Source organism: Podarcis liolepis (genome assembly GCF_965112155.1).
Source record: "Podarcis liolepis genome assembly, chromosome: 17".
Taxonomy (NCBI): Eukaryota; Metazoa; Chordata; class Lepidosauria; order Squamata; family Lacertidae; genus Podarcis; species Podarcis liolepis.
The window spans coordinates 10,172,935-10,196,594 of NC_139571.1; the positions used below are offsets into that span (position 1 = coordinate 10,172,935).

The following is a 23,660-nucleotide window of genomic DNA, read 5'->3' on the forward strand; positions in this document are numbered from 1 at the left end:
TACTCCACCGGGAGCCAGCGCAGTTGGTAAAGCACTGGATGAATGTGATCCCGCAGCAAGGACCCTGTAAGGAGCCTCGCCGCAGCATTCTGCACCCGCTGGAGTTTCTGGGTCAGCTTCAAGGGTAGCCCCGCATAGAGTGAGTTACAATAATCAAGCCTGGAGGTGACCATCGCATAGATCACTGTGGCCAGATCAGGGCGAGAAAGGTAAGGGACCAACTGCTTAACACGGCGGAGATGGAAAAATGCCACCTTTGCTGTGGCTGCAACCTGTGCCTCCATGGGAAGGGAGGCATTGTAGGTTACACCCGAGCTCTTGACAGAAGGCGCTGGCACTAATTAAAGTTCACACCACACTTTAAACAAGGGAAGTAGTGTCTAGTGGATGGAAAAGGCATGAGTGGGAACAAAGAGGCAGGGTTCAGGTACCCACTATGGGGGGGGGCAGGAATGTAGCTGACCAGGTGATCCCCAGCTGCCCAATAGCAAGGAGCTAGGAAAGCTATGGTTTTCCCAGTACTGATGTATGGAAGTGAAAGCTGGACCATAAAGAAGGCTGATCGCCAAAGAATTGATGCTTTTGAACTATGGAGCTGGAGGAGACTCTTGAGAGTCCCATGGACTGCAAGAAGATCAAACGTAGCCATTCTTAAGGAAATCAGCCCTGAGTGCTCACTGGAAGGACACATCCTGAAGCTGAGGCTCCAATACTTTGGCCACCTCATGAGAAGAGAAGACTCTGGAAAAGACCCTGATATTGGGAAAGATGGAGGGCACAAGGAGAAGGGGACGACAGAGGACGAGATGGTTGGACAGTGTTCTCAAAGCTACCAACATGAGTTTGACCAAACTGCGGGAGGCAGTGGAAGACAGGAGTGCCTGGCGTGCTCTGATCCATGGGGTCACGAAGAGTCGGACAGCACTAAACAACTAAACAACAGGAAAGGTCCATGGCTCAGGGGCAGATCACATACTCTGCACACCCCCAGGGCTCCTAGTTCACCTTTAGGCATCTCCAGGTGGGACTGGCAAAGACCTCTGCTAACCAGTGTGCAGGTGATATTGTGTTAGATGAACCAAGGGCCTGAGACTTAGTAGAAAGGAGCTCTCTGGGTTCTTCTGCTAGTTATGTCCAGGACAACCTTCTTTCCAAGCAGCGCGGTTTAATTTCATCTGCACTGTCCATAATTCAGCCCCCAGGAAGGTGCCAGTCTTTCCAGGTTCCTGAGTTGAGTCTTGCTCTATACCTAAAAGACAGGACAGGAGGTGTAGTTCGTCTGCCCGGCGCCTGGGTCTTATTCATTTCTTTTACTTATTGCATTTAAGCCCCCACCTTTCTTCTTCTTTTGTGAATAATTTTTATTAAATTTTCTGAGAATATTCATTTAAACAACCTTAAAAGGTCAGCGACTTCCCTTCTTCTCTTTCCATGGTTCATTTTGCATAACATAAATCCCTGCATATTTTATATAAACTAAACCGTTCAGTATTCCATTATTACAACCATCAAAACTTGTTTACACTATTGGATTTATCTTAATGCAGCCAACATTTTCAAGTGTACACAATTCCAACCCCCATTTATTCAATAAACATTTTCCAATTTCCTTTAAATGTATGTTCTTCTTGTTCTCTTATTCTATATGTTAGGTCCACAAGTTGCGCATATTCCATCAGTTTAAGTTGCCATTCTTCTTGGGCTGGGACTTTGACCCCCCCCCCACCTTTCCTCTGAGGTGCTCAAGGTAGTGTACCTACCTCTCTTCCCCCTTCCTGGTTTTGCCCCATTTCATCCTCACAAACAACTCTGTAGGGTAAGTTTAGGCTGAGAGTCAGGGACTGGCCTGAGGTCACCCGGTGGTCTCTTAAGTGGAGTGGGAGGGGACAGATTGCTTGTACATCCATTTACCTGCACAGTGGTACCTTGGGTTAAGTACTTAATTTGTTCCGGAGGTCTGTTCTTAACCTGAAACTGTTCTTAACCTGAAGCACCACATTAGCTAATGGGGCCTCCTGCTGCTGCTGCGCCGCCACCACACAATTTCTGTTCTCATCCTGAAGCAAAGTTCTTAACACGAGGTACTATTTCTGGGTTAGCGGAGTCTGTAACTTGAAGCGTATGTAACCTGAAGCGTATGTAACCCAAGGTACCACTGTATACCTGAAGGAGGGTCTCCACCCTCATCATTCAACCCGGATACTGAGAAGCGAAGTACAGTGAACCAGGCAGAGGGCATTCTCGGTAGTGGCACCTGCCCTGTGGAATGCCCTCCCATCAGATGTCAAAGAAATAAACAACTATTTGACGTTTAGAAGACATCTGACGGCAGCCCTGTTTAGGGAAGTTTTTAATGACGGATGTTTTAACATATTTTTAATCCCTTGTTGGAAGCCGCCCAGAGTGGCTGGGGAAACCCAACCAGATGGGTGGGGTATAAATAATAAATTTTTATTTTTTATTATTATTATTATTATTATTATTATTATTATTATTATTATTACTATTATTATTATTTAGGATGAGGCGGGAGAAAGACGAGAAACAACCTGCGGACTCACCTCTGCATTCTACGAGCTGTGCTCTGAGCTACTGCGGGCCTGATCTAGGGCTGAGTCCGATAAAAAGGCCTCAGGTGAGCTACATTTCCGGTGATGTCGGCTGCCCCGACCTGTAAAAAGATCCAAGAGAGCTTTTTCCTCAAGCCCTGAGCCATACATGGCTGAGCATCTCACCCCTTGCCCCTACCTTTCCTGGTGTCTTCAAGTCAAACTAAGCAATACCTGCCTATTCTAGCACTTTCCTTTTGACACCCCCTCCACCCTTTCCACTAACTGTTATCACCAGAATGGGCGATACACACCTGTCATGGAATTCTACTCAATATTGATCCAGAGCAGAACTCCAACGTATAGTTAGCAGAGTTAAAAGCTCAAACACGTTGCAGGATTCCCAAAACATAGACCGGAGGCAATTGCATTTCATCCAGCAGAGCTGTACTGCTGCTGAAGGCAAATGAGCACAATAGTCACAAATCTAATACAGTCAGGATCAGTGGCGTAGCGTGGGTTGTCAGCACCCGGGGCAAGGCAAGTAATTTGCGCCCCCTAACCCGTGGATTTGCGCCCCCTAACCCGTGGATTTGCGCCCCCTAACCCGTGGATTTGCGCCCCCTAACCCGTGGATTTGCGCCCCCTAACCCTAACCCCCAGATGTTGCGCCTGGTGCGGCCAGCCCCCCCCCTGCACCCCCACGCTACGCCACTGTTCAGGATTAGCACTGCCCATAAGAAATCCGGTTGCAGCAGACTCAACTTAATAAGACTAAAACTTAACACTAAGTTTGCTATATACAGTGGTGCCTCGCAAGACGAAATTAATTCGTTCCGCAAGTTTTTTCTTCTTGCGAGTTTTTCGTCTTGCGATGCACGGTTTCCCATAGGAATGCATTGAAAATCAATTAATGCGTTCCTAGGGAAACCGCCTTCAGACCAGGTCCGGGGACAGTCTGTCCCCCGACCTCTTCTGAAGGCTGGGGGGGGGGGACAAGGGCTTTTCTTCCCACCCCCAGCCTTCAGAAAGCTGTTCTGAAGGCTGGTGGTGGGAAGAAAAGCCCTTCTTCCCACCTCCCGCCCCACAAGCTCCGGGGACAGGAGGGCTTTGCTGCCGACCGCCAGCATTTTAAAAGCCCCTGCTGTCCCAGGGCGATTTTAAAATGCTGGCGGGCGGGAGCAGAGAAGCAGCCCCCTGCGACCCTCTCCCGGCTGGAGAGGTGACGTGCGCCTATGGCAGGAGCCTCCATAGGCGCGCGTCATCTCTCCAGCTGGGAGAGCGCGCGCGGGGCTAAAGCAGCCCCCTGCGACCCTCTCCCGGCTGGAGAGGTGACGCGTGCCTATGGCAGGAGCCTCCATAGGCGCGGGTCACCTCTCCAGCTGGGAGAGCGAGCGGGGGGCTAAAGCAGCCCCCTGCGACCCTCCCCCGGCTCGAGAGGTGACACGCGCCTATGGCAGGAGCCTCCATAGGCGCGCGTCACCTCTCCAGCTGGGAGAGCGCGCGCGGGGCTAAAGCAGCCCCCTGCGACCCTCTCCCGGCTGGAGAGGTGACGCGCGCCTATGGCAGGAGCCTCCATAGGCGCGGGTCACCTCTCCAGCTGGGAGAGCGCGCGGGGAGCTAAAGCAGCCCCCTGCGACCCTCCCCCGGCTGGAGAGGTGACACACGCCTATGGCAGGAGCCTCCATAGGCGCGGGTCACCTCTCCAGCTGGGAGAGCGCGCGCGGGGCTAAAGCAGCCCCCTGCGACCCTCCCCCGGCTGGAGAGGTGACGCGCGCCTATGGCAGGAGCCTCCATAGGCGCGGGTCACCTCTCCAGCTGGGAGAGCGCGCGGGGAGCTAAAGCAGCCCCCTGCGACCCTCCCCCGGCTGGAGAGGTGACGCGCGTCTATGGCAGGAGCCTCCATAGGCGCGGGTCACCTCTCCAGCTGGGAGAGCGCGCGCGGGGCTAAAGCAGCCCCCTGCGACCCTCCCCCGGCTGGAGAGGTGACGCGCGCCTATGGCAGGAGCCTCCATAGGCGCGCGTCACCTCTCCAGCCGGGGGAGGGTCGCAGGGGGCTGCTTTAGCCCCGCGCGCCCTCTCCCAGCTGGAGAGGTGACGCGCGCCTATGGAGGCTCCTGCCCTGCTCGGGATGGCAGTCCCGGGATGGCAGACAGCTCTGCGCCGCCATCCCGAGCGGGGCGGGACTTAGCGCCCCGCTCGGGATGGTGGCGCAGATCTGCCTGCAGTCCCGGGACTGAAGGCAGCTTTGCGCGGCCATCTGGAGCGGGGCGGGCTTCGCCCCCGGCTCCCGATGGCCGCGCAGAGCTGCGCTGATCCCGGGACGGCAGACAGCTCTGCGCCGCCATCCCGAGCGGGGCGGGACTTAGCACCCCGCTCGGGATGGTGGCGCAGATGTGCCTGCAGTCCCGGCAGGGCAGACAGCTCTGCGCCGCCATCCTGAGCGGGGCGGGACTTAGCGCCCCGCTCGGGATGGTGGCGCAGATCTGCCTGCAGTCCCGGGACTGCAGGCAGCATTGCGCGGCCATCTGGAGCGGGGCGGGCTTCGCCCCCGGCTCCCGATGGCCGTGCAGAGCTGCGCTGATCCCGGCACGGCAGACAGCTCTGCGCCGCCATCCCGAGCGGGGCGGGACTTCTCTGCTGTCCCGAGGAGATTTTAAAATGCTGGGGGTCGGCAGCGAACGCTTCGCTCCCGCCCGCCAGCATTTTAAGATCGCCCGGGGCAGCGGAGAAGTCTCCGCTGTCCCGGGAAGGCAGGCGGGGGGGAGCAAAGACTTTTGCCCCCCGCCGGCCTTCAGAAGAGGTCCAGGACCTCTTCTGAAGGCCGGCTGTGGGCGAAAGTCTTTGCTCCCGACCGCCAGCAATTTAAAACAGGTCCCCGGAGATTTCCCTATGGGCTTTCGTCTTGCGAAGCAAGCCCATAGGGAAATTCGTCTTGCGAAGCGCCTCCGAAACAGAAAACCCTTTCGTCTTGCGGGTTTTCCGTCTTGCGAGGCATTCGTCTTGCGGGGTACCACTGTACAGAACACCACACCGGAAGGAAGAGAGATCGAAAGAGAAAGTGAAACCCGGGCTCCTTCCGGCCTCACTATTATAGTCAGCATGACCTTGGCAGAAAGAGATAACGGAACCAGTTTAAGCCTTCTCTGAAGGAATAACCCAAACATGCTTGTTTCTTTCACACAGAGAAGCTTCCAGGACCCTCTTGAATTAATTAAATAGGAAAGATATCTAGACATCTGATCAATACTTTCTGTACTAAGAAATGCAAACTGCAAGCTGAAGATTCATGTCCAAAGAAGAAGTCAAGAGGGAGAGGCCCCCATTGGAAAGCCATGCCAGATAGGTTGTGGTCACCCAGCCCAATGGGGCCCACACTTCATAGAATCATAGAACCGTAGAGTTGGAAGAGACCACGAGGGCCATCTAGTCCAACCCCCTGCAATGCAGGAATATTTTGTCCAACGTGCCTTCTTTCCAGTCCGGACCACTGCTGCAACTCACCTTTCATCCTCTGAGACCCCCTCTTGTCACTCCAGATGCTGTTGGTGAAGGAGTTGCGCAACGTGTTGACAGCTGACCTGTATGGGAGGAAGAGACAAGGACCTCCAGGTAGACTGCCTGCTGCTGAGACTGCAGGGCAGAAACATGACCCACCCCTTCATGGGTCTTCATTCCCCTTTGGTAGATAGTACAGGAAATAAATTCTCCAGGCTGAACCCAGGCTCCTGATCACTGTGGTCACCAACGTCTAGCTCAGGGGTTTTGTTTTGTGTTGTTTTTTTTAAAAAAAATTAGGTAATTCAACAAAACATATTCTCTTAAAACATATCCTTAATTTCCCCCCTCATTTCCTCCCTCCCATAAACACCCCCCCCCGACTTCCCTCAGTTCCAATCTCTGGTTTCTCAATAAATGCTATTCTCTGCATGTTACAGAATTGTGTAAGTCCTTAATTTATCTAACTGATTATTATCAATAAAAAGTTTGTGAGTGTTTCTTCGAGGCCTGCCAGGGAGTCCAATTCACTTTGCTGCATCTTTAGATACTTTGTAAAAGGTTCCCATTCCTCTTTAAAGTCACAGTTATCCTTGTCCCGTAGTTTATGTGTCATTTTTGCCAGTTCTGCATAGTCCATCAGTTTTTCTTGCCATAAATTCTTTAGTCGGGATTTCCTCAGTCTTCCATCCTTGTGCTATTAAGACTCTCGCCATTGTTGTCGCATACATGAAGATGTTTTTCAACTTCTTTGTCGGGTTAGCTCAGGGGTTCTTAACCTTGGGGCCATGGATAGGCTTCAGAGGGGCCATGAACCGGGTGCAAAAAAACCCCAATCCCCCTCATTTGATTTCTTTCCTGTTTCTTTCTGTATCCTTGCGTGCATTTTTCTGTGACCCATGGCTTTCATCAGGTTCTCAAAGGAGTCTATGACCCAAAAAAGATTAAGAACCACTGATCTAGTTGATCCCTCAGACCCGGGCGACTTCTTTACATTTTCATAGAGAGAAATCCAAGGTATGGATGTTGCAATGTGAAAACAGTCACATGCTTCTCTCACTCTCTTAATCTGATGCATGTGTCTGGAATACAACAGCCTTTTGTTTCCAGATACGTGTACACATTGATCCAAAATACAGGCAGATCTTTATGCGGAATTTGGATCTGCCTGTATGAAAATGTAAAAGTGAGGAGCAGAGGTGGGACTTCCTGGTATAGGAAATTCAAGGCCTACAGAGTTGAACAAGGTGTTGTTGTTGTTTAGTCGTTTAGTCGTGTCCGACTCTTTATGACTCCATGGACCAGAGCACTCCAGGCATTCCTGTCTTCCACTGCCTCCCACAGCTTGGTCAAACTCATGTTGGTAGCTTCAAGATGTCCAACCATCTTGTCCTCTGTCGTCCCCTTCTCCTCCATCTTTCCCAACATCAGGGTCTTTTCCAGGGAGTCTTCTCTTCTCATGAGGTGGCCAAAGTATTGGAGCCTCAGCTTCACGATCTGTCCTTTCAGTGAGCACTCAGGGCTGATTTTCTTCAGAATGGATAGGTTTGATCTTCTTGCAGTCCATGGGACTCTCAAGAGTCTCCTCCAGCACCATAATTCGAAAGCATCAATTCTTCGGCGATCAGTCTTCTTTATGGTCTAGCTCTCACTTCCATACATCACAACTGGGAAAACCATAGCTTTAACTATACAGACCTTGTTGGCAAGGTGATGTCTCACAACACCAAAGTCCACAAAAGTAGAAGAAGGAGGGCTGCCCTTTCTTTCACCCCTCAAGGCAGCCCATATGGGCACTAAATAGAAGGGACAGGATAGGCTGAAGCTTTAGCGAGTGTTTAGGGTGAGATTTCTTGATAGGAATCCCAAGATGATGTACTTACCAGATATTGTTTAGCTCTTCAGTCACAGGCTTATTATCCGCAGCTTCTAAGGCATCGCCTGCTGTTCTGCACTTCAGCTGGCCCAGGAACTAGGAAGACCAGGGAAGGATACAAGTAAGGAACAAAACTGGGAGGACGGCAGCCAGCAGCTACCGTATTTTTCGCTCTATAGGACGCACCCGACCATAGGACGCACCTTGTTTTAGAGGGGGAGAACAAGAAAAAAAAATCTCCTCCTCTCTGCTCAGCGCCCCTTCAGTGAAGCGGCAGGAGAAACGGAGCCCCTTCCATTTCTCCTCCCGCTCTCCTGGCTTCAGCAAAAGGAACCCGAAGCCTCCGGAGCGTAGCGGGAACTCGCGCTGCACTCTGAAGGCTTCAGGCGGCTATCCCTGAAGCCTGGAGAGCGAGAGGCGTCGGTGCGCACCGACCCCTCTCACTCTCCAGGCTTCAGCGAAAGCAACGCGAAGCCAAGGAGCTCGGAGGGAGCTCTCCCTCTGCGCTTCGGAGGCTTCGCATTGCTATCGCTGAAGCCAAGGAGCCAGCATTCGCTCCATAGGATGCACACACATTTCCCCTTAATTTTTGGAGGGGGAAAAGTGCGCCCTATAGAGCGAAAAATACAGTATTTGCTGCTGTCCAGTAGGGGTGCTCCAAGGATGCAAATCTAAAAAAAAAGGTAGTATAAACACTGACAACAGGGAAACAGTGGCTTGTGAGTGCTCCAGCTGGAGAACAGCCTTTACCAAAGGCTTTGAAGACGCTCAAACTCAGGATGAAAGGGAGAAACGTGCTAAGAGGAAGGCATGCTTGGCAAACCCTCACCATGATCAACTCCCGTCCGGAAACCTATGTCCCCACTGTGGAAGGACGTGTGGATCCAGAATTGTCCTCCACCGTCACTTACGGACTCACGGTTAGAACCGTGTTTATGGAAGGCAATCTCACTCAGCTACAAGTGATCACCAAAGAAGAGAATCTCCAAGGAGGAGAATGAATTTCTCAAGCTTATTGCCACAAGATCCATGGCCTGGATGGCCACACATCAAACAGGACACAAGTGTTGTGTGATCTATACAACACACACTTCGTCCCCCATCAAAGGAGCCGGCGCTTTTCTGTTTTCCTATTCAGCTTCTATTCATCTGAGTCAGAGATCTCCATCTTTGGGTTTCTAGGATCCTGAGAACCCCAGGTGGCCTCTTAGCCTCAGACACTATCTCACAGATGACCTATTGAAATTAATGACCTATGTCAAGCGAAGCCGTTAATTTCTTTGAGTCTGCCCCGAGCAAGTTAGTTGAACACAACCCATTAATCTACAGCTGAAGGCAATGGGGTGTTGCTTCCTTTGATACAGACTTGTGCAACAAACAACACCGTCTCCATGCAGAGGTCCCACAAACACACCCATCTCTTGACGCTGGAAATCTCAGAGAACTGAGCCAAGAGAAGCTACTCACTTTGGTGCACTTCAGCTGATTCGCCTGCATTTTCTTAATGCTGGCCAGGTTCCTGTTGATATCAGCCTCCTGGTCCTCTACAGTAAGAGTCCAAACACATTGGGTCAAGATTTCCCCCTCTGCATTTCAACCTTTCTGTTTCTTGCCCAGGAACTGTGCACACACGCCCTCCTTCTGCCAGCTAGACCTTGTAAAAGCCACTTCCACCCTAAGAAGGAGATGGGGTTGCGGGCTTCACGGCCCCACCACACGCACGATTGGTGGGATTCCTGGCCATGTCACCCCTGGCCGGCCAATCAGCTGGTTCAGGGGGCGTGGCCTGCCCTATAAAGGCAGGATGCGGCCCGGAATCTCCCTCTTTGTCGCTCATCAGCCATTCCGGTTTCCCACCCTCCCGCCCTATAAGGTTTTTCATTCTTTGACCTTGCTATGGACTTGGTTGGTCGCTGTTGAGGGGCCTGGTAGGATTTTTTTCCACTTGGCAAATTGGCACCAGCCACTCTTGGTTTTCACCTACCTCGTAGCAAATTGTCACAACTTTCTGGGATTGGTGGTTAGGCATTGGTATAGTTCTGTAGATGGAAGAGGGGAGGTAGCGCCATCACCTGCCCCACATATTGAAGAGTACTCTGTTAAAGGATTCTAGGGGGCGTGGCCCTGTCCGAAGCCTAGGGAGGGCCTAAGGCACGCCCCCTAACGGTGACCCTGGGGGAGTTCCTAGTTGATGTGCATCAGCAGGACTCCCCGTACTGGTGGTTAACCCTTCCCGGACTTCAAGTGGATGGGCTGAAGTCGGATATAGTCGGTTAGAACCAATGCCTAAGCCAATACCGCTCATCACCTGTAACCAATAAAGTTGTGGCCTTTTTTAGCCCATTAACCTTAATAATTGTGTCATGTGTCATTACTTCCACCTAGGGGAGGAGGGGACTCGCCGCGCAACAGCCACAGCTGAGACCCTCAGCTGGGAGTAGAGGCCTGAAGGTTTCTGGAGTCTGGTGAAGCAAGGACCCCTTGCTTGCGCTCTACTAGATGCAAAGGGGTGGAGTGCGCTTAGCCCAGAGGGTCACCAGTGTGCCTGTCAATGCCTCCTATGGTGTCCGCCAAAGGTCTCAGCAAATAACCCCTTCAAATTCAACAATGCACAAGAGGTTGCTTGCTCTCAGCTCCTGCCTGCATTGGCTTGGCCTCTCCTGCACCAAACTTTCCCTGTTAAACATGCCCACATGTCATTGGATTCTGGGATTGGTCATTCATCTTCCCGTTCATTCGGAACTGGGGAGAGGGGCAAAGAGAGGGGCAAATGATATACGATGAATTGAAAAAGATGTTCAAAATACCTTTTATTTAAAAAACACACACACCCAGAAGCTTTTATTTTGGGAATTATAGGGACAGAAGTACCTAAATTGTATAGAAATCTACATCAGCAAGAATGTTACTTGCCCAAAAATGGAAAGAAGGAAGAAGTCCCAGCAAAGGAAGAATGGATACAAAAACTTCTGGAATATGCAGAAATCACGTACCAGAAATCAAGATAACTAACTTTTTATCAAAGTTGAGCTGGATCTCAAAATCTGCTGGGCCACAAGTTCCCCATCCTTGCCCTAGTGGATCCTGACTTGAAGGCGGAAGGGAGGCAGTGCCAAGAGTTTCCATATCTGGGGTCTCAACATTGGTCACAATTCTCCTAAGCAAACCTGAGATATGTAGAACTGGGGGGACGGGGAACCTGCTGCAAGGGGAACAATTAATTTAAAAACCACACTTCAAAGGTCAGCTGCTGATGTTACAAAATCAAATGGAAGACAAGCGAATGAGAGAGTTCACCGCTGAGGACGAGACGAGATTAAGCAAGAGTGTTAAATTAAAGGAAATCTTTCTAATTAACAGGAGCAGCTCAGCGATAGAACAAGTCGCTTTGGGAGGCTGGGAAAGTCTCCTTCCTCCAAGATTTTTAAAGCAAAGGTTGCAAAAGGTCCAGAGAAAGCTTTTAAGTCTATAAAATATTCAGTTGTAGGAGGGAGAGTTGGACTGGCTGATGCCAACTGAATGAACACATGTGGACTTGGGAGATTTTAATTCTATTACCCTAGTTGAGTGGGAGGGCAAAGACCTTTCCCCTCTATATACCCTGAAGGTATAAACCAGGTGGCCCAGCAGACAGAGTTATGCTTGAGTCCAAAGCCATTCACATTTGCCACCTGCTCAAATTCTGGCGAACCGGAGCAGCGCACGGAAACGCCGTTTACCTTCCCGCCGGAGTGGTACCTATTTATCTACTTCACTTTGACGTGCTTTCGAACTGCTAGGTTGGCAGGAGCTGGGACTGAGCAACGGGAGCTCACCCCATTGTGGGGATTTGAACCACCGACCTTCTGATAGGCAAGCCCTAGGCTCTGTGGTTTAACCCACAGCGCCACTCACGTGTGTGTGTGTGTGTGTGTGTGTGTAAAATAAAATTTTCTCATTTACATTTCAAAATATTCATTTAAACAACCTTAAATCAATGACATCCCTTCTTCTCTTTCCGTGGTTCATTTTGCATACCCTACATCCCTGCATATTTTACACGAACTAAACCATTCAGTAATCCATTGTTACATCCATCAAAACTCATTGCATCATTCAAAACTTATTTACACTGTTGAATTTATCTTAATGCTGCCAACGTTTTCAAATGTACAGTGGTACCCCGCAAGACGAACGCCTCGCGAGACGAAAAACTCGCAAAACGAAAGGTTTTTTCGTTTTCGAGTTGCCTCGCAAGACGAATTTCCCTATGGGCTTGCTTCGCAAAACAAAGCTTGCCCCGGGGACAGCGGGTCTTCTCTTTTGAAGCAAGGGGCTGGGGGGAGAAGCGATCTCCCTGCAGCCCCTTGCTGCAAAAGACGTCCCGGGGAGGTTTTAAAATGCTGGGGGTTGGGAGCGAAGCGCTGCCGACCCCCAGCATTTTAAAATCTCCCCGCGTCCCGGGGAGGTTTTAAAATGCTGGGGGTCGGGAGCGCTTCGCTCCCGACCCCCAGCATTTTAAAACGCTGTTCCGAAGGGGGGGCGGGGACACCTGCCCCAGCCGCCCCACTTCGGAAAGCTGTTCCGAAGTGGGGCGGGGGGGCGGGGACACCTGCCCCAGCCGCCCCACTTCGGAAAGCTGTTCCGAAGTGGGGAGGGGGGGCGGGGACAGCTGCCCCAGCCGCCCCACTTCGGAAAGCTGTTCCAAAGTGGGGCGGGGGGGCGGGGACACCTGCCCCAGCCGCCCCACTTCGGAAAGCTGTTCCGAAGTGGGGCGGGGGGGCGGGGACACCTGCCCCAGCCGCCCCACTTCGGAAAGCTGTTCCGAAGTGGGGCGGGGGGGCGGGGACACCTGCCCCAGCCGCCCCAGTTCGGAAAGCTGTTCCGAAGTGGGGAGGGGGGCGGGGACAGCTGCCCCAGCCGCCCCACTTCGGAAAGCTGTTCCGAAGTGGGGAGGGGGGGCGGGGACAGCTGCCCCAGCCGCCCCACTTCGGAAAGCTGTTCCGAAGTGGGGAGGGGGGGCGGGGACACCTGCCCCAGCCGCCCCACTTCGGAAAGCTGTTCCGAAGTGGGGAGGGGGGGCGGGGACACCTGCCCCAGCCGCCCCACTTCGGAAAGCTGTTCCGAAGTGGGGAGGGGGGCGGGGACACCTGCCCCAGCCGCCCCACTTCGGAAAGCTGTTCCGAAGTGGGGAGGGGGGCGGGGACACCTGCCCCAGCCGCCCCACTTCGGAAAGCTGTTCTGAAGTGGGGAGGGGGGGCGGGGACACCTGCCCCAGCCGCCCCACTTCGGAAAGCTGTTCCGAAGTGGGGCGGGGGGGGCGGGGACACCTGCCCCAGCCGCCCCACTTCGGAAAGCTGTTCCGAAGTGGGGCGGGGGGCGGGGACAGCTGCCCCAGCCGCCCCACTTCGGAAAGCTGTCCCCTCCCCCAGCCTTCAGAAGAGGTCCGGGGACAGACTGTCCCCGGACCTGGTCTGAAGGCGGTTTCCCTAGGAACGCATTAATTGATTTTCAATGCATTCCTATGGGAAACCGTGCATCGCAAGACGAAAAAACCGCAAGACGAAGAGACTTGCGGAACGAATTAATTTCGTCTTGCGAGGCACCACTGTACACAATTTTCACCCATATATTCAGAAAACATTTCCCAGTCTTCTTTAAACATATATTCTTCTTGTTCTCTTATTCTATATGTAAAATCTGCAAGCTGCACATATTCCATCAGTTTAAGTTGCCATTCTTCTTTAGTTGGGACCTCGCTTGTTTTCCATTTTTGGGCTGGCAAAACACAGGGCGCAGTAGTGGCATACATTAATAGTCTTTTTTGACACCTGGGAATTTCCCTCTGAATTATCCCCAACAGAGTGGACTCTGGGTTTTTGGAAAGGTACTTTTAAACATTTTTTTCAATTCATTATATATCATTTCCCAATGCTCTCTTACCCTTCCTGTTCCCCCACTCCTCACACTGGCTCTTGTATTGAGAGTGTTGGGTATAAGCAACCTTGCATGGCTCCAGTCAGCAGAGGGCAGGGTTCCAGGGGTCAGCAAACTTTTTCAGCAGCGGGCTGGTCCACTGTCCCTCAGACCTTGTGGGGGGGCAGACTGTATTTTGAAAAAAATATATGAACGAATTCCTATGCCCCACAAATAACCCAGAGATGCATTTTAAATAAAAGGACACATTCTACTCATGTAAAAACACGCTGATTCCTGGACCGTCCATGGGCCGGATTTAGAAGGCAATTGGGCAGGATCCAGCCCCCGGGCCTTAGTTTGCCTACCCATGGTTGAGACTAACAGATAGTCAAGGCAAATACACTGTGTGCTGTCCCACTAAACACATAAGGTACTCTCCTTCTTTTGCGTGTTCTCTCTCTCTCTCTCTCTCTCTCTCTCTCTCTCTGCTGCACAAGGGAACCTGGAAAACCTCCTCTCACAATCCAGAGTCAGAATCCAAAGCCATCCTTGCAAATATTTATTTATTCGTTCATTAAATATAAAGTACAGTCAAACCTTGGCTGTCGAACACAATCCGTTCCAGAAGCCCGATTGGCTTCCAAAACATTTGACAACCGAGGCACGGCTTCCAATTTGTTGCAGGAGCTTCCTGCACACAAGCAGAAGCTGCGTCAGACGTTCAGCTTCCAAAAAAGTTTGAAATCCAGAGCGTTTACGTCTGGGTTTTCGGCATTCAGGAGCCGAAACGTTCCAAAACAGAGCCTTTCGGCAACCGAGGTTTGACTGTAATAGGAAGTAAAGAACCCTTTTTTCCCTTTACAAATGGGACCCATGCTTAATTTATTTTACCCTTTTTAGCAGTGCTAGTGATGTGTGAATGAGTTAGCTCCAGTTTCCAAGCTTCTATTTCTCTGAGACACACACACGCACACACACAGTCATACCTCGGGTTACAGATGCTTCAGGTTGCGCGTTTTCGGGTTACGGATGCGCCAAAACCCGGAAGTACCGGAACGGGTTAGTTCCGTGTGTGTGTGTGTGTGTGTGTGTGTGTGTGTATTAAGCCAACCCATTTTATTTTTGAAACCTAGGAGGGAAGGAGGAGAGGGGGGATTGTTCCACCTGACAAGCTGAAAGACTTTGATTGGCAGAATGAGCGGAGTGATCAGCAATTGCCGAATTCCTTCCAGCATGGCTGGAGAGGCACCCACTGCATGTAGGAGAGGGGGAACGCTCCGGGTGCTGCAAAGGACACAAGGAAAATGAGCGGAGCAGCTACATACTCAGTTTCTGATGAATGCGCCGCAGTTCACCATGCACAGCTTCCAGCTCCTCCCAAAGGAAATTCTTGCTGCAGGTTGAGCAAAGGTGGGTGGGGAGGGGGGGGGAGAAAAGAAAGTAGGGAGAACTTCAAAACACAGTAATGGAGACTAACTGAGAAAGTAAGAGAGCAACACTCTCTTCCAGCACACTGTCACTCCAGTTTGGTCTGTTGAAGGTCTCCAACATGGTGCATGGCACTTGTTCTGGGACTACAACTCCCATCAGCTCCAGCCACTATGGGCATAGTCAAGAATTATGGGAGTTGTAGTCCAATATCTAGAGTTGTAGTCCAACATCTAAAGAGTACTGCCTTGGTTACATCTGGATTAAGATCATCCACCAAACTCCTTTCACTCCAGCCTGACACCTAAGCCTGCTTAGATGTGTCAGTGGATCTATGGAGACCCAAGCCAGCCAGGGGTGCCCTTGATCAAGACTTCCTTATATACCGCCCTATACCTGGAGGTCTCAGGGTGGTTCATAGAAAAGATCACAATCTATAAAATCAAAATAAAAACAATAACCCAATAACACCCCCCCCCCAAAAAAAGAGCCACATTCTAAAAGGGTATAGGATGTCAGTCTGGTCTACCAAGGGCCTGGTTAAAAGGGAACATTTTTGCCTGGTGCCTAAAGGTATCTAATGAAGGTGCCAGGCGAACTTCCCTGGGGAGAGCATTCCACAGGCAGGGAGCCACTGCAGAAAAGGCCCTGTTCTCATGTTGCCACCCTCCGCACCTCTCAAGGAGGAGGCACACAAAGCAGGGCCTCAGAAGTTGGTCTCAGGGTCCGGGTAGGATTCATATGGAAAGAGGCGGTCCTTGAGGTATTGTGGTCCTGAGCCGTTTAAGGCTTTATAGGTCAAAACCAGCACTTTGAATTGGGCCCAGAAACTAATTGGCAGCAGCGCAGTCGGGCCAGGATCGGATATGCATTGAATACTGCACTGAGGACTGTGAAATATGACCTCGCACTCCACCTAACAGCCCCTTCCCTCTTCTATCGCCCCCCGTGTTTTCTCCCACCTCTCAAGGACCTCTTGCGACAGGTTCTCCATGGAGCTTTCCTTCTCGATCATGGATCCATGGAGTCCTTGGACCTCTCTGGTCATGACTTTCCATACATCCTGGATCCTTTTCTGGATGAGGCTATCAAACATCTCCCCATGAGGTGAGCGGGCAAAAAATTGCACCTCCTCTGGACAGGAAGAGACAAAGGAGTCATTGGAGCAGAGCTTTCCAAGACCACCAAAGGAGGAGGAGGAGGAGAAGAAGAAGAAGAAGAGGAGGAGGAGGAGGAGGAGGAGTTTGGATTTGATATCCCACTTTATCACTACCTGAAGGAGTCTCAAAGCGGCTAACATTCTCCTTTCCCTTCCTCCCCCACAACAAACACTCTGTGAGGTGAGTGGGGTGAGAGACTTCGGAGAAGTGTGACCAGCCCAAGGTCACCCAGCAGATGCACATGGAAGAGCGGAGACACAAACCTGGTTCACCAGATTACGAATCTACCGCTCTTAACCACTACACCACACTGGCTCAGGGGCACCAGGGGGCGCATTGGAAGATGGCTGACAATAACATCTCTCCGACCCACTCGAGGTAATTAAGAGGCTGCTATGGGAAGTATGCAGCCTTCCCGGCCCCCCCAAGGGGATGGGGAGGACTGCCTTGCCAGCGGTGTCCATAATTCACCCCTGGATTTGAAAGAAGGGGGTGCAGACACTTGGCACAAGCCCTCATGTGAAGCCGGCTCTTCCTGACGCTGTCTCCAATTAGTGCACTGGTTCACTTTGGCTTGAAATATATAATTGGAAATATATAATTGGAAAGAAGTTAAAGCACATACATCAAGCGAAGATCGGGAGTGAACTAATGTGATTGGAAATAATGTGATTTGATTGGCCTGTTAATAAAAATTATATTTAAAATAAAAAACTACACCACACTGGCTCTCACAGAGGCAGCACAAAATGGCTTGCACTAATCTGAGGAGGCGGCAAGTATTCAGCACACCTTTGATTGCACTGCGCAAGTGTGGGGTTTCGCATCAGGTGCAGAACTTAGTCTGCCAACATTCTTGGCTTTCGTTTTTTAAATTATTGGGTTTCTTGTCTTTATGGCTGTGGAGAGAAGCTTAAAAATATATTAGTCTTGCTAGGAGAGCTGAGCAGGGTGGGCTTCAGGAGGCTACAAAGCACTTTGTAGAACGGAAGCGGAATAGAAGAATTTGGCCTTTCCGTGGTGCAGCATGCCAGGTTTTCCTTTTAACAGAGTAGGGTGATTACTGTATTTTTTGCTCTATAAGACTCACTTTTTCCCTCCTAAAAAGTAAGGGGAAATGTGTGTGTGTCTTATGGAGCGAATGCAGGCTGCGCAGCTATCCCAGAAGCCAGAACAGCAAGAGGGATTGCTGCTTTCTCTGCGCAGCGATCCCTCTTGCTGTTCTGGCTTCTGAGATTCAGAATATTTTTTTCTTGTTTTCCTCCTCCAAAAACTAGGTGGTCTGGTGCGTCTTATAGAGCAAAAATACGGTAATTTGCAAAATCAGTATCAACTGGCTACGTAGAATTGTGAAGAATACCCAACTCATTAGCACACACTGGAACACAGAGCATGACCTGCAATTAAGATGGGACATTGTAATAAGCTACTTTCCTCCAATTATTCAAAGTCTTAGTCATGACAGACTTGGGATCCTAAGGAAAACCGTACTAGGAATTTTTCCAGATGGAGTCACACTGAAATGAACGGATATTGCGGTCCAGTTCACTTCTGTGGTGTTTCTGTAGAAGGCCTGCAGAAATTTCATAGCCATCAGGACCAGACACATTAAGACACCAGGCTCCATGGAGAATTCTGAACACACGGAATCCCCAAAGGTGATCATCATTCCTCCTTTGCACAGGTAAGTGATGCCCCCTTTGGAGCTATACTAAATACTGAGCAGACCACATTCTGCAAAGCCGTAAGCAGCACCAATGCATTTTAAAGCCATGCTCCAGATTGGCTGGTGCTTAGGAGTCTCCACAATCCTTACCTTCCAGCTCCTTGATCCGACCTTGTTGCTGGTTGCTCTCCTGCTCCAACAAGGTGATTGAGTGGCTCAATGCCTGAAAAGCCTGGCAGGAAAACATGGCAAAGACAGGGTTAATGCACACAGCCACTGCCTTTGTGTAGTAGCAGTAGTAGTAATATTTCATTTATACCCCACCCATCTGGCTGGGTTGCCCAAGCCACTCTGGGCAGCTTCCAAGAAACAAAAGCATAATAAAAAATATCAAAAAAATCTGATCTGATATAAAAATCACAATAACTTTAAAATAAACAACTTATATCAAACAAAGCAACATTCAACAATCCAACAGTAAACAGTAAAATTAAACACCAGCAAATAATAATTAAACAGTTCAACCACAATAAAGAATTACCAATCTAATAGAAGTAACAGCAGATCACAATGCATAAAATACAGTGGTACCTCGGGTTACTGACGCTTCAGATTACAAACGCTTCAGGTTACACACTCCACTAACTCAGAAATAATGCTTCAGGTTAAGAACTTTGCTTCAGGACGAGAACAGAAATTGTGGCGCAGCGACAGCGGCAGCAGGAGGCCCCATTAGCTAAAGTGGTGCTTCAGGTTAAGAACAGTTTCAGGTTAAGAACGGACCTCCGAAATGAATTAAATACTTAACCCGAGGTACCACTGTACCACAAAAACATGTAAAAGGATCAAACTGAAAAACAAAGAAGCACAATTTATAAAACTATTAAAAAATATATATATATCCATGAACTCCTCTCTTCCCAGCTGCTGCTGCTGCTGCTGTTCTCAAAGTCATAGTCTGGGAAAGGCTAGGTGGGGCAAGGCAGGTGGTAATGCCATTGCCTGATGAGGAACAGAAAGTCTCTCTCCTCTGTGTTAGGGTACCAGCGCAGGGGAGAGCAGAGGCTGCAGACTGGAAGGCAGCACTGGATGACTGGCATGAAGACACAGTCCTCTTGTAGTCAAGGTCCCTGACTTAACCACAGAGCAGAGAGAGAGCTCTTGCCTTCATGCTCTGCCTGTGAGTCCTGGAGGTTATCTGGTAACAACAACTACTACTACCACTATCATCATCATCATATTATTATTATTATTATTATTATTTATGTTCCACCCATCTGGCTGGGTTTCCCCAGCCACTCTGGGCAGCTTACAGCACATAAAAAATTGCAAAACATTAGACATTAAAAACTTCCCTAAACAGGGCTGCCTTCAGATGTCTTCTAAAAGCCAGATAGTTGTTTATATCCTTGACATCTGATGGGAGGGTGTTCCACAGGGCGGGCACCACTACCGAGAAGGCCCTCTGCCTGGTTCCCCATAATCTCACTTCTCGCAGTAAGGGAACTGCCAGAAGGCCCTCGGAGCTGGACCTCAGTGTCCGGGTTGAATGATCGGGGTGGAGACACTCCTTCAGGTATACTGGGTGGGCCGAGGCTGTTTAGGGCTTTAAAGGTCAGCACCAACACTTTGAATTGTGCTTGGAAATGTACTGGGAGCCAATGTAGTTCTTTCAGGACCAGTGTTATATGGTCTCAGTGGCCGCTCCCAGTCCCCAGTCTAGCTGCCGCATTCTGGATCAGTTGTAGTTTCCGAGTCACATTCAAAGGTAGTCCCACGTAGAGCGCATTGCAGTGGTCCAAGCTGTTGGCCATGTTAGATACATTTCCGATATTAACTGTGCTGCAATAATGTGGGAAAGGTTCCAGGTTAAATTCTTCCAAGTCTCCAAGCAGGGCTGGGAATGTTCTTTTCCTGAAACCCTAGAGATTATCTACCTGTTGCTGTAGCCAATGCTAAGCTCTATGGACCAATTGTCTGACTCCTTCCCTTTCTACTAAGCCAAGGCTTCCCAACTCCAATGGTTAAATGGTTAAGTGCTTTCCCAAATGTACCTGGATCAGAAACGAGCATCTTCCACAGCCTTACCTCCGCCCAAGACCTTACCTTGGTTTGAGCATGCAGCTGAGCTTTGATAAGATCCACTTCGTTTTTCAACATCTGGGATTCTGGGACCATTACTGCAAGAGAAAGGCAGCAGCTATGCATAAGAAACACCCAGCGGTGGAAATCAACATCTGAAGCTCAGGCTGAAGATCAGAAAGCCCAATTCTCTCTTTTTTATACGAAATTATTTATCTGGTTTTTCAGATTAAAATTTTACATATCCAACACACAACATAAAACCAAGAATCCAAAGAATCTCCTGGACTTTCCTCCTCCCCTTTGTGGGTCCTATTGTTAATCATTTCCTCCTGGATCTTTTATGATAATCCAGATCTTTTACATCTCCATTGTATCCAAAATTCACCATTAAACTACAAGTGTTATTTCAATCTTACTAACATTTTTTGCTGTTTACAGTGGTTTTTAAGATATATTATAAATTCCCCCCACTCCTTATTAAAAATTTTGTCTTCCTGATTTCTGATTCTTCTGCTCATTTTAGCCATTTTGGCATAATCCATCAACTTAATCTGCCATTCTTCTCTGTTAGGGACTTTATCTTCTTTATCTTCCATCGGAAGCCCGATTCTCACTGCAGCTGGAGCCTGGGACTGCAAACCAGAAAGTGTTGGTCCAGCTCTGCTGTTTTCCCTGCTTCCTTCCAGATCACCTCCAAGCAGGAGAGACACTTGGCCTTTCCACATTTATCTCCATCACCAGTCAGCTAAGTTTCTGCAAGGTCACAAGGCAAAGAATATCACTTACGAGTTGGCTTCATAGTAGCTATCTCAAGCTGGCTCTGGGCGTGCTGCACAAAAAGGAGCAAAATAATAATAATAATCACCATCTGCCTCCTTCCAATAAGCTAACTCTTTAACAGTGGTCCACAAGAACTCCAGAGAACCTGGTGGAGACCTGTGGGATGGAATCAGATGGCCTGGCACCCAATGCAAGCAGAGGGTTTTCTCTGAAGTTCTGCCAGCAAAGGTACCTCTATTATACAGGATTCCTGACTGAAAAGTTGTGCAGTTGTTATCCCTCCCTTCATATGCAACGTGTGGGGTGGAGGGAATAGGACTATATACATTAAACCCACTCTCCCAACATTCACAGGCAGTCTAGCTCTGCCCTTCTGACAGCCGCACATTCGACAAATCATCAGGCAAGAGACCGTGTGAATATCCTCTCTACTCAGTCAATAGCCTTCTGCATCCTAGATTCCCGATGAGTGGAAAGCTTGTGTGTGGTCAGCTGTGTATAACATCAATTCTCCACCTAGTCAGTGTCAGGAGACAAGCACCTTCGCCTCCCGCCATGGTAGAAGGAGAGGAAGAGTACAAAGTAGAACAAATTCTAGACTCCAGGATATGAAGAAAGAAGTTGCAATACCTGATTGCGTGGAAGGGCTATGGCCCTGAAGAAAGATCATGGGAATACACAGAATATGTCCATGCGCCAGACTTGCAAAGGGTGTTCCATACACGCCACATCAACCGACCAAAACCACCGGGTTGGGAGGAGGAGGGCTCTGGAGAGGGGGCTGATGTCAGGGACTGGGCAGAGGAGGAATGAATAGTGGAGACCGCTTCCCCATCCTGACCCTCCCAGGGAGGAGGAAGTGGAAGACAGTACAGTGGTACCTCGGGTTAAGTACTTAATTCGTTCCGGAGGTCCGTTCTTAACCTGAAACTGTTCTTAACCTGAAGCACCACTTTAGCTAATGGGGCCTCCTGCTGCCGCTGGAGCACAAATTCTGTTCTCATCCTGAAGCAAAGTTCTTAATCCGAGGTACTATTTCTGGGTTAGCGGAGTCTGTAGCGTATGTAACCCGAGGTACCACTGTATAGATTTACAACAGGGGCTTTGAGGGAAGTCACAGCCTAGAGGCAGATGAGGGGGAAAGCTGGGAAATCATGGAAGAGCCAGAACAACACTCGGCTGACACGTTGTCATTAGAAAGCATTCCAGATCCTCCACCTCCCAGAACCCAGGGAGCCTTAAAAGTCAGAGAGCAAAGAGCTCAAAGACAGAGGGCATGTAGCAGCACCCGTAGAAGAGATGAATGAGGAAGTAGGAGAGACGGGGGATGGGGTGGAGATTCATTTGAGACAACACCATTTTCCAAGAGGCTGGGTTCTATAGCCTCTCTCTGTTAGGATTGAAATAAAAAAGGACAGTAAGAAACTTTTCCTTGTCTTTATACTTTCCTGGGCGACCAAACAGGAGCCGATGACAGCATTCTGACAGTCAGGAATTGGGTTCCTCATGGGATGGATGCCTAAATCTTATAGGTTGTACAAGCATAAGCTATCTCTTCTAGATGGAGCAAGCTTGTTTTCTCCTGCTTCGGAGGACAGGACGCAAACCGATGCTTTCAAGTTACAAAAAAGGAGATTCCCCCTAAACCTCAGGAAACGTTCAACAGTGGAATGGACTCCTCTGTAAGTCAGAGGCAGTGCTAGAGGGCGCAATCCTGCTTCTCCCTGCCGCATAGAGGGATAGCGACTGAGCATGCCACGGTTTATAGCAGGGTGGATTTGATTTAAATCAAATTGATTTAAATCTTGATTTAAATCACTAGTCAGTAAGACTTGATTTAAATCAGTAAGACTTGATTTAAATGAAGCTCCATCACTGAGCACCCCCTGCCCCCCTGTCGCCACATGTCCAACATCAGTAATGTTGGCAGTACAGCTTGGTGGGTGCAAACCTGCCTCCCTCTCACACACGTGTCAGGGACAGTGGCGTAGCGTGGGTTGTCAGCACCCGGGGCAAGGCAAGTAATTTGTGCCCCCTAACCCGTGGATTTGCGCCCCCTAACCCTAACCCCCAGATGTTGCGCCCGGTGCGGCCGGCCCCCCCTGCACCCCCCACGCTACGCCACTGGTCAGGGATAACCAGAACAGGCTTGCCTGCCCACCCGCAATGCCAGGACTGCAACAAGAAAATCCAAGCTGGCAGTTCACGTCACCTTCAAGCCAGATACTCAAGAGCCTGGGCTACAGTTGTGGCTTGTGGGTCACTTGTAGCTTTGGCAGGCTCTCTATTTAAGCAGCCCCCACCAAGGAGCCAGGATTGCCCCTCCTGACCTTCCTTTAGCAGAACACAAGCGCTTTCTGCCACCGTCTTGTAGCCCACCCACGACACTTACCATTGGCATCGTGCTGCCTGCCCGAGACAGGCACCAGCTAGGAGAGAGGTTTCGGCACATATCATTGTGGGAAACTGGCATCAACAATGGCTCCTGGGAGAGAAGGAGGCAGCGTTTACATTTGATTTGGCAGGAGGGTCAGAGAAAGGAGACCCAGACCAATAACCAGCAGAACGCTGGGACCTGAGCAGTGAGTCCCTATAGTGCCCCGGTCTCTTGGTTTCCAAGCCCCTGGACTGGAGGTGTGAAAACTTGCCACTAGGTGGTGCTGCAAGTTTCTATTCCCAGCGCCTACAACTGAACGTGAAATATACTCCGAGTCGCAAAG

The 23,660-nt window shown here is 50.0% G+C and overlaps 1 protein-coding gene across 1 annotated transcript; it reads right to left on the bottom strand.

Moving 5' to 3' along the window:
- Positions 1-1,145: 1,145 nt before the first annotated feature.
- CCDC159 (coiled-coil domain containing 159) lies at positions 1,146-23,460 on the bottom strand. Its single transcript, XM_083483267.1, has 11 exons — positions 23,333-23,460; positions 20,947-20,989; positions 20,182-20,255; positions 18,226-18,307; positions 16,212-16,383; positions 15,147-15,214; positions 9,391-9,467; positions 7,931-8,019; positions 6,054-6,130; positions 2,562-2,671; positions 1,146-1,249 (listed from the first exon to the last, which is right to left on the bottom strand). Exons 1-10 carry the CDS (start codon positions 23,411-23,413, stop codon positions 2,571-2,573), a joined length of 864 nt encoding a protein of 287 aa, XP_083339393.1. The 5' UTR covers positions 23,414-23,460; the 3' UTR covers positions 1,146-1,249; positions 2,562-2,570.
- Between the last annotated feature and the right edge of the window lie 200 nt (positions 23,461-23,660).

What these genes read in the sequence shown, in the direction of transcription:
- CCDC159 (XM_083483267.1), bottom strand. Translation starts at nt 23,413, where the DNA reads ATGCCAGTTTCCCACAATGATATGTGCCGAAACCTCTCTCCTAGCTGG. An exon ending in AGCTACTATGAAGCCAACTC is followed by an intron (nt 20,256 to 20,946) that starts GTAAGTGATATT and finishes TTTCTCTTGCAG; the next exon opens with TAATGGTCCCAGAATCCCAG. An exon ending in ATCAGCTGAAGTGCACCAAA is followed by an intron (nt 8,020 to 9,390) that starts GTGAGTAGCTTC and finishes TGGTCTTCCTAG; the next exon opens with TTCCTGGGCCAGCTGAAGTG.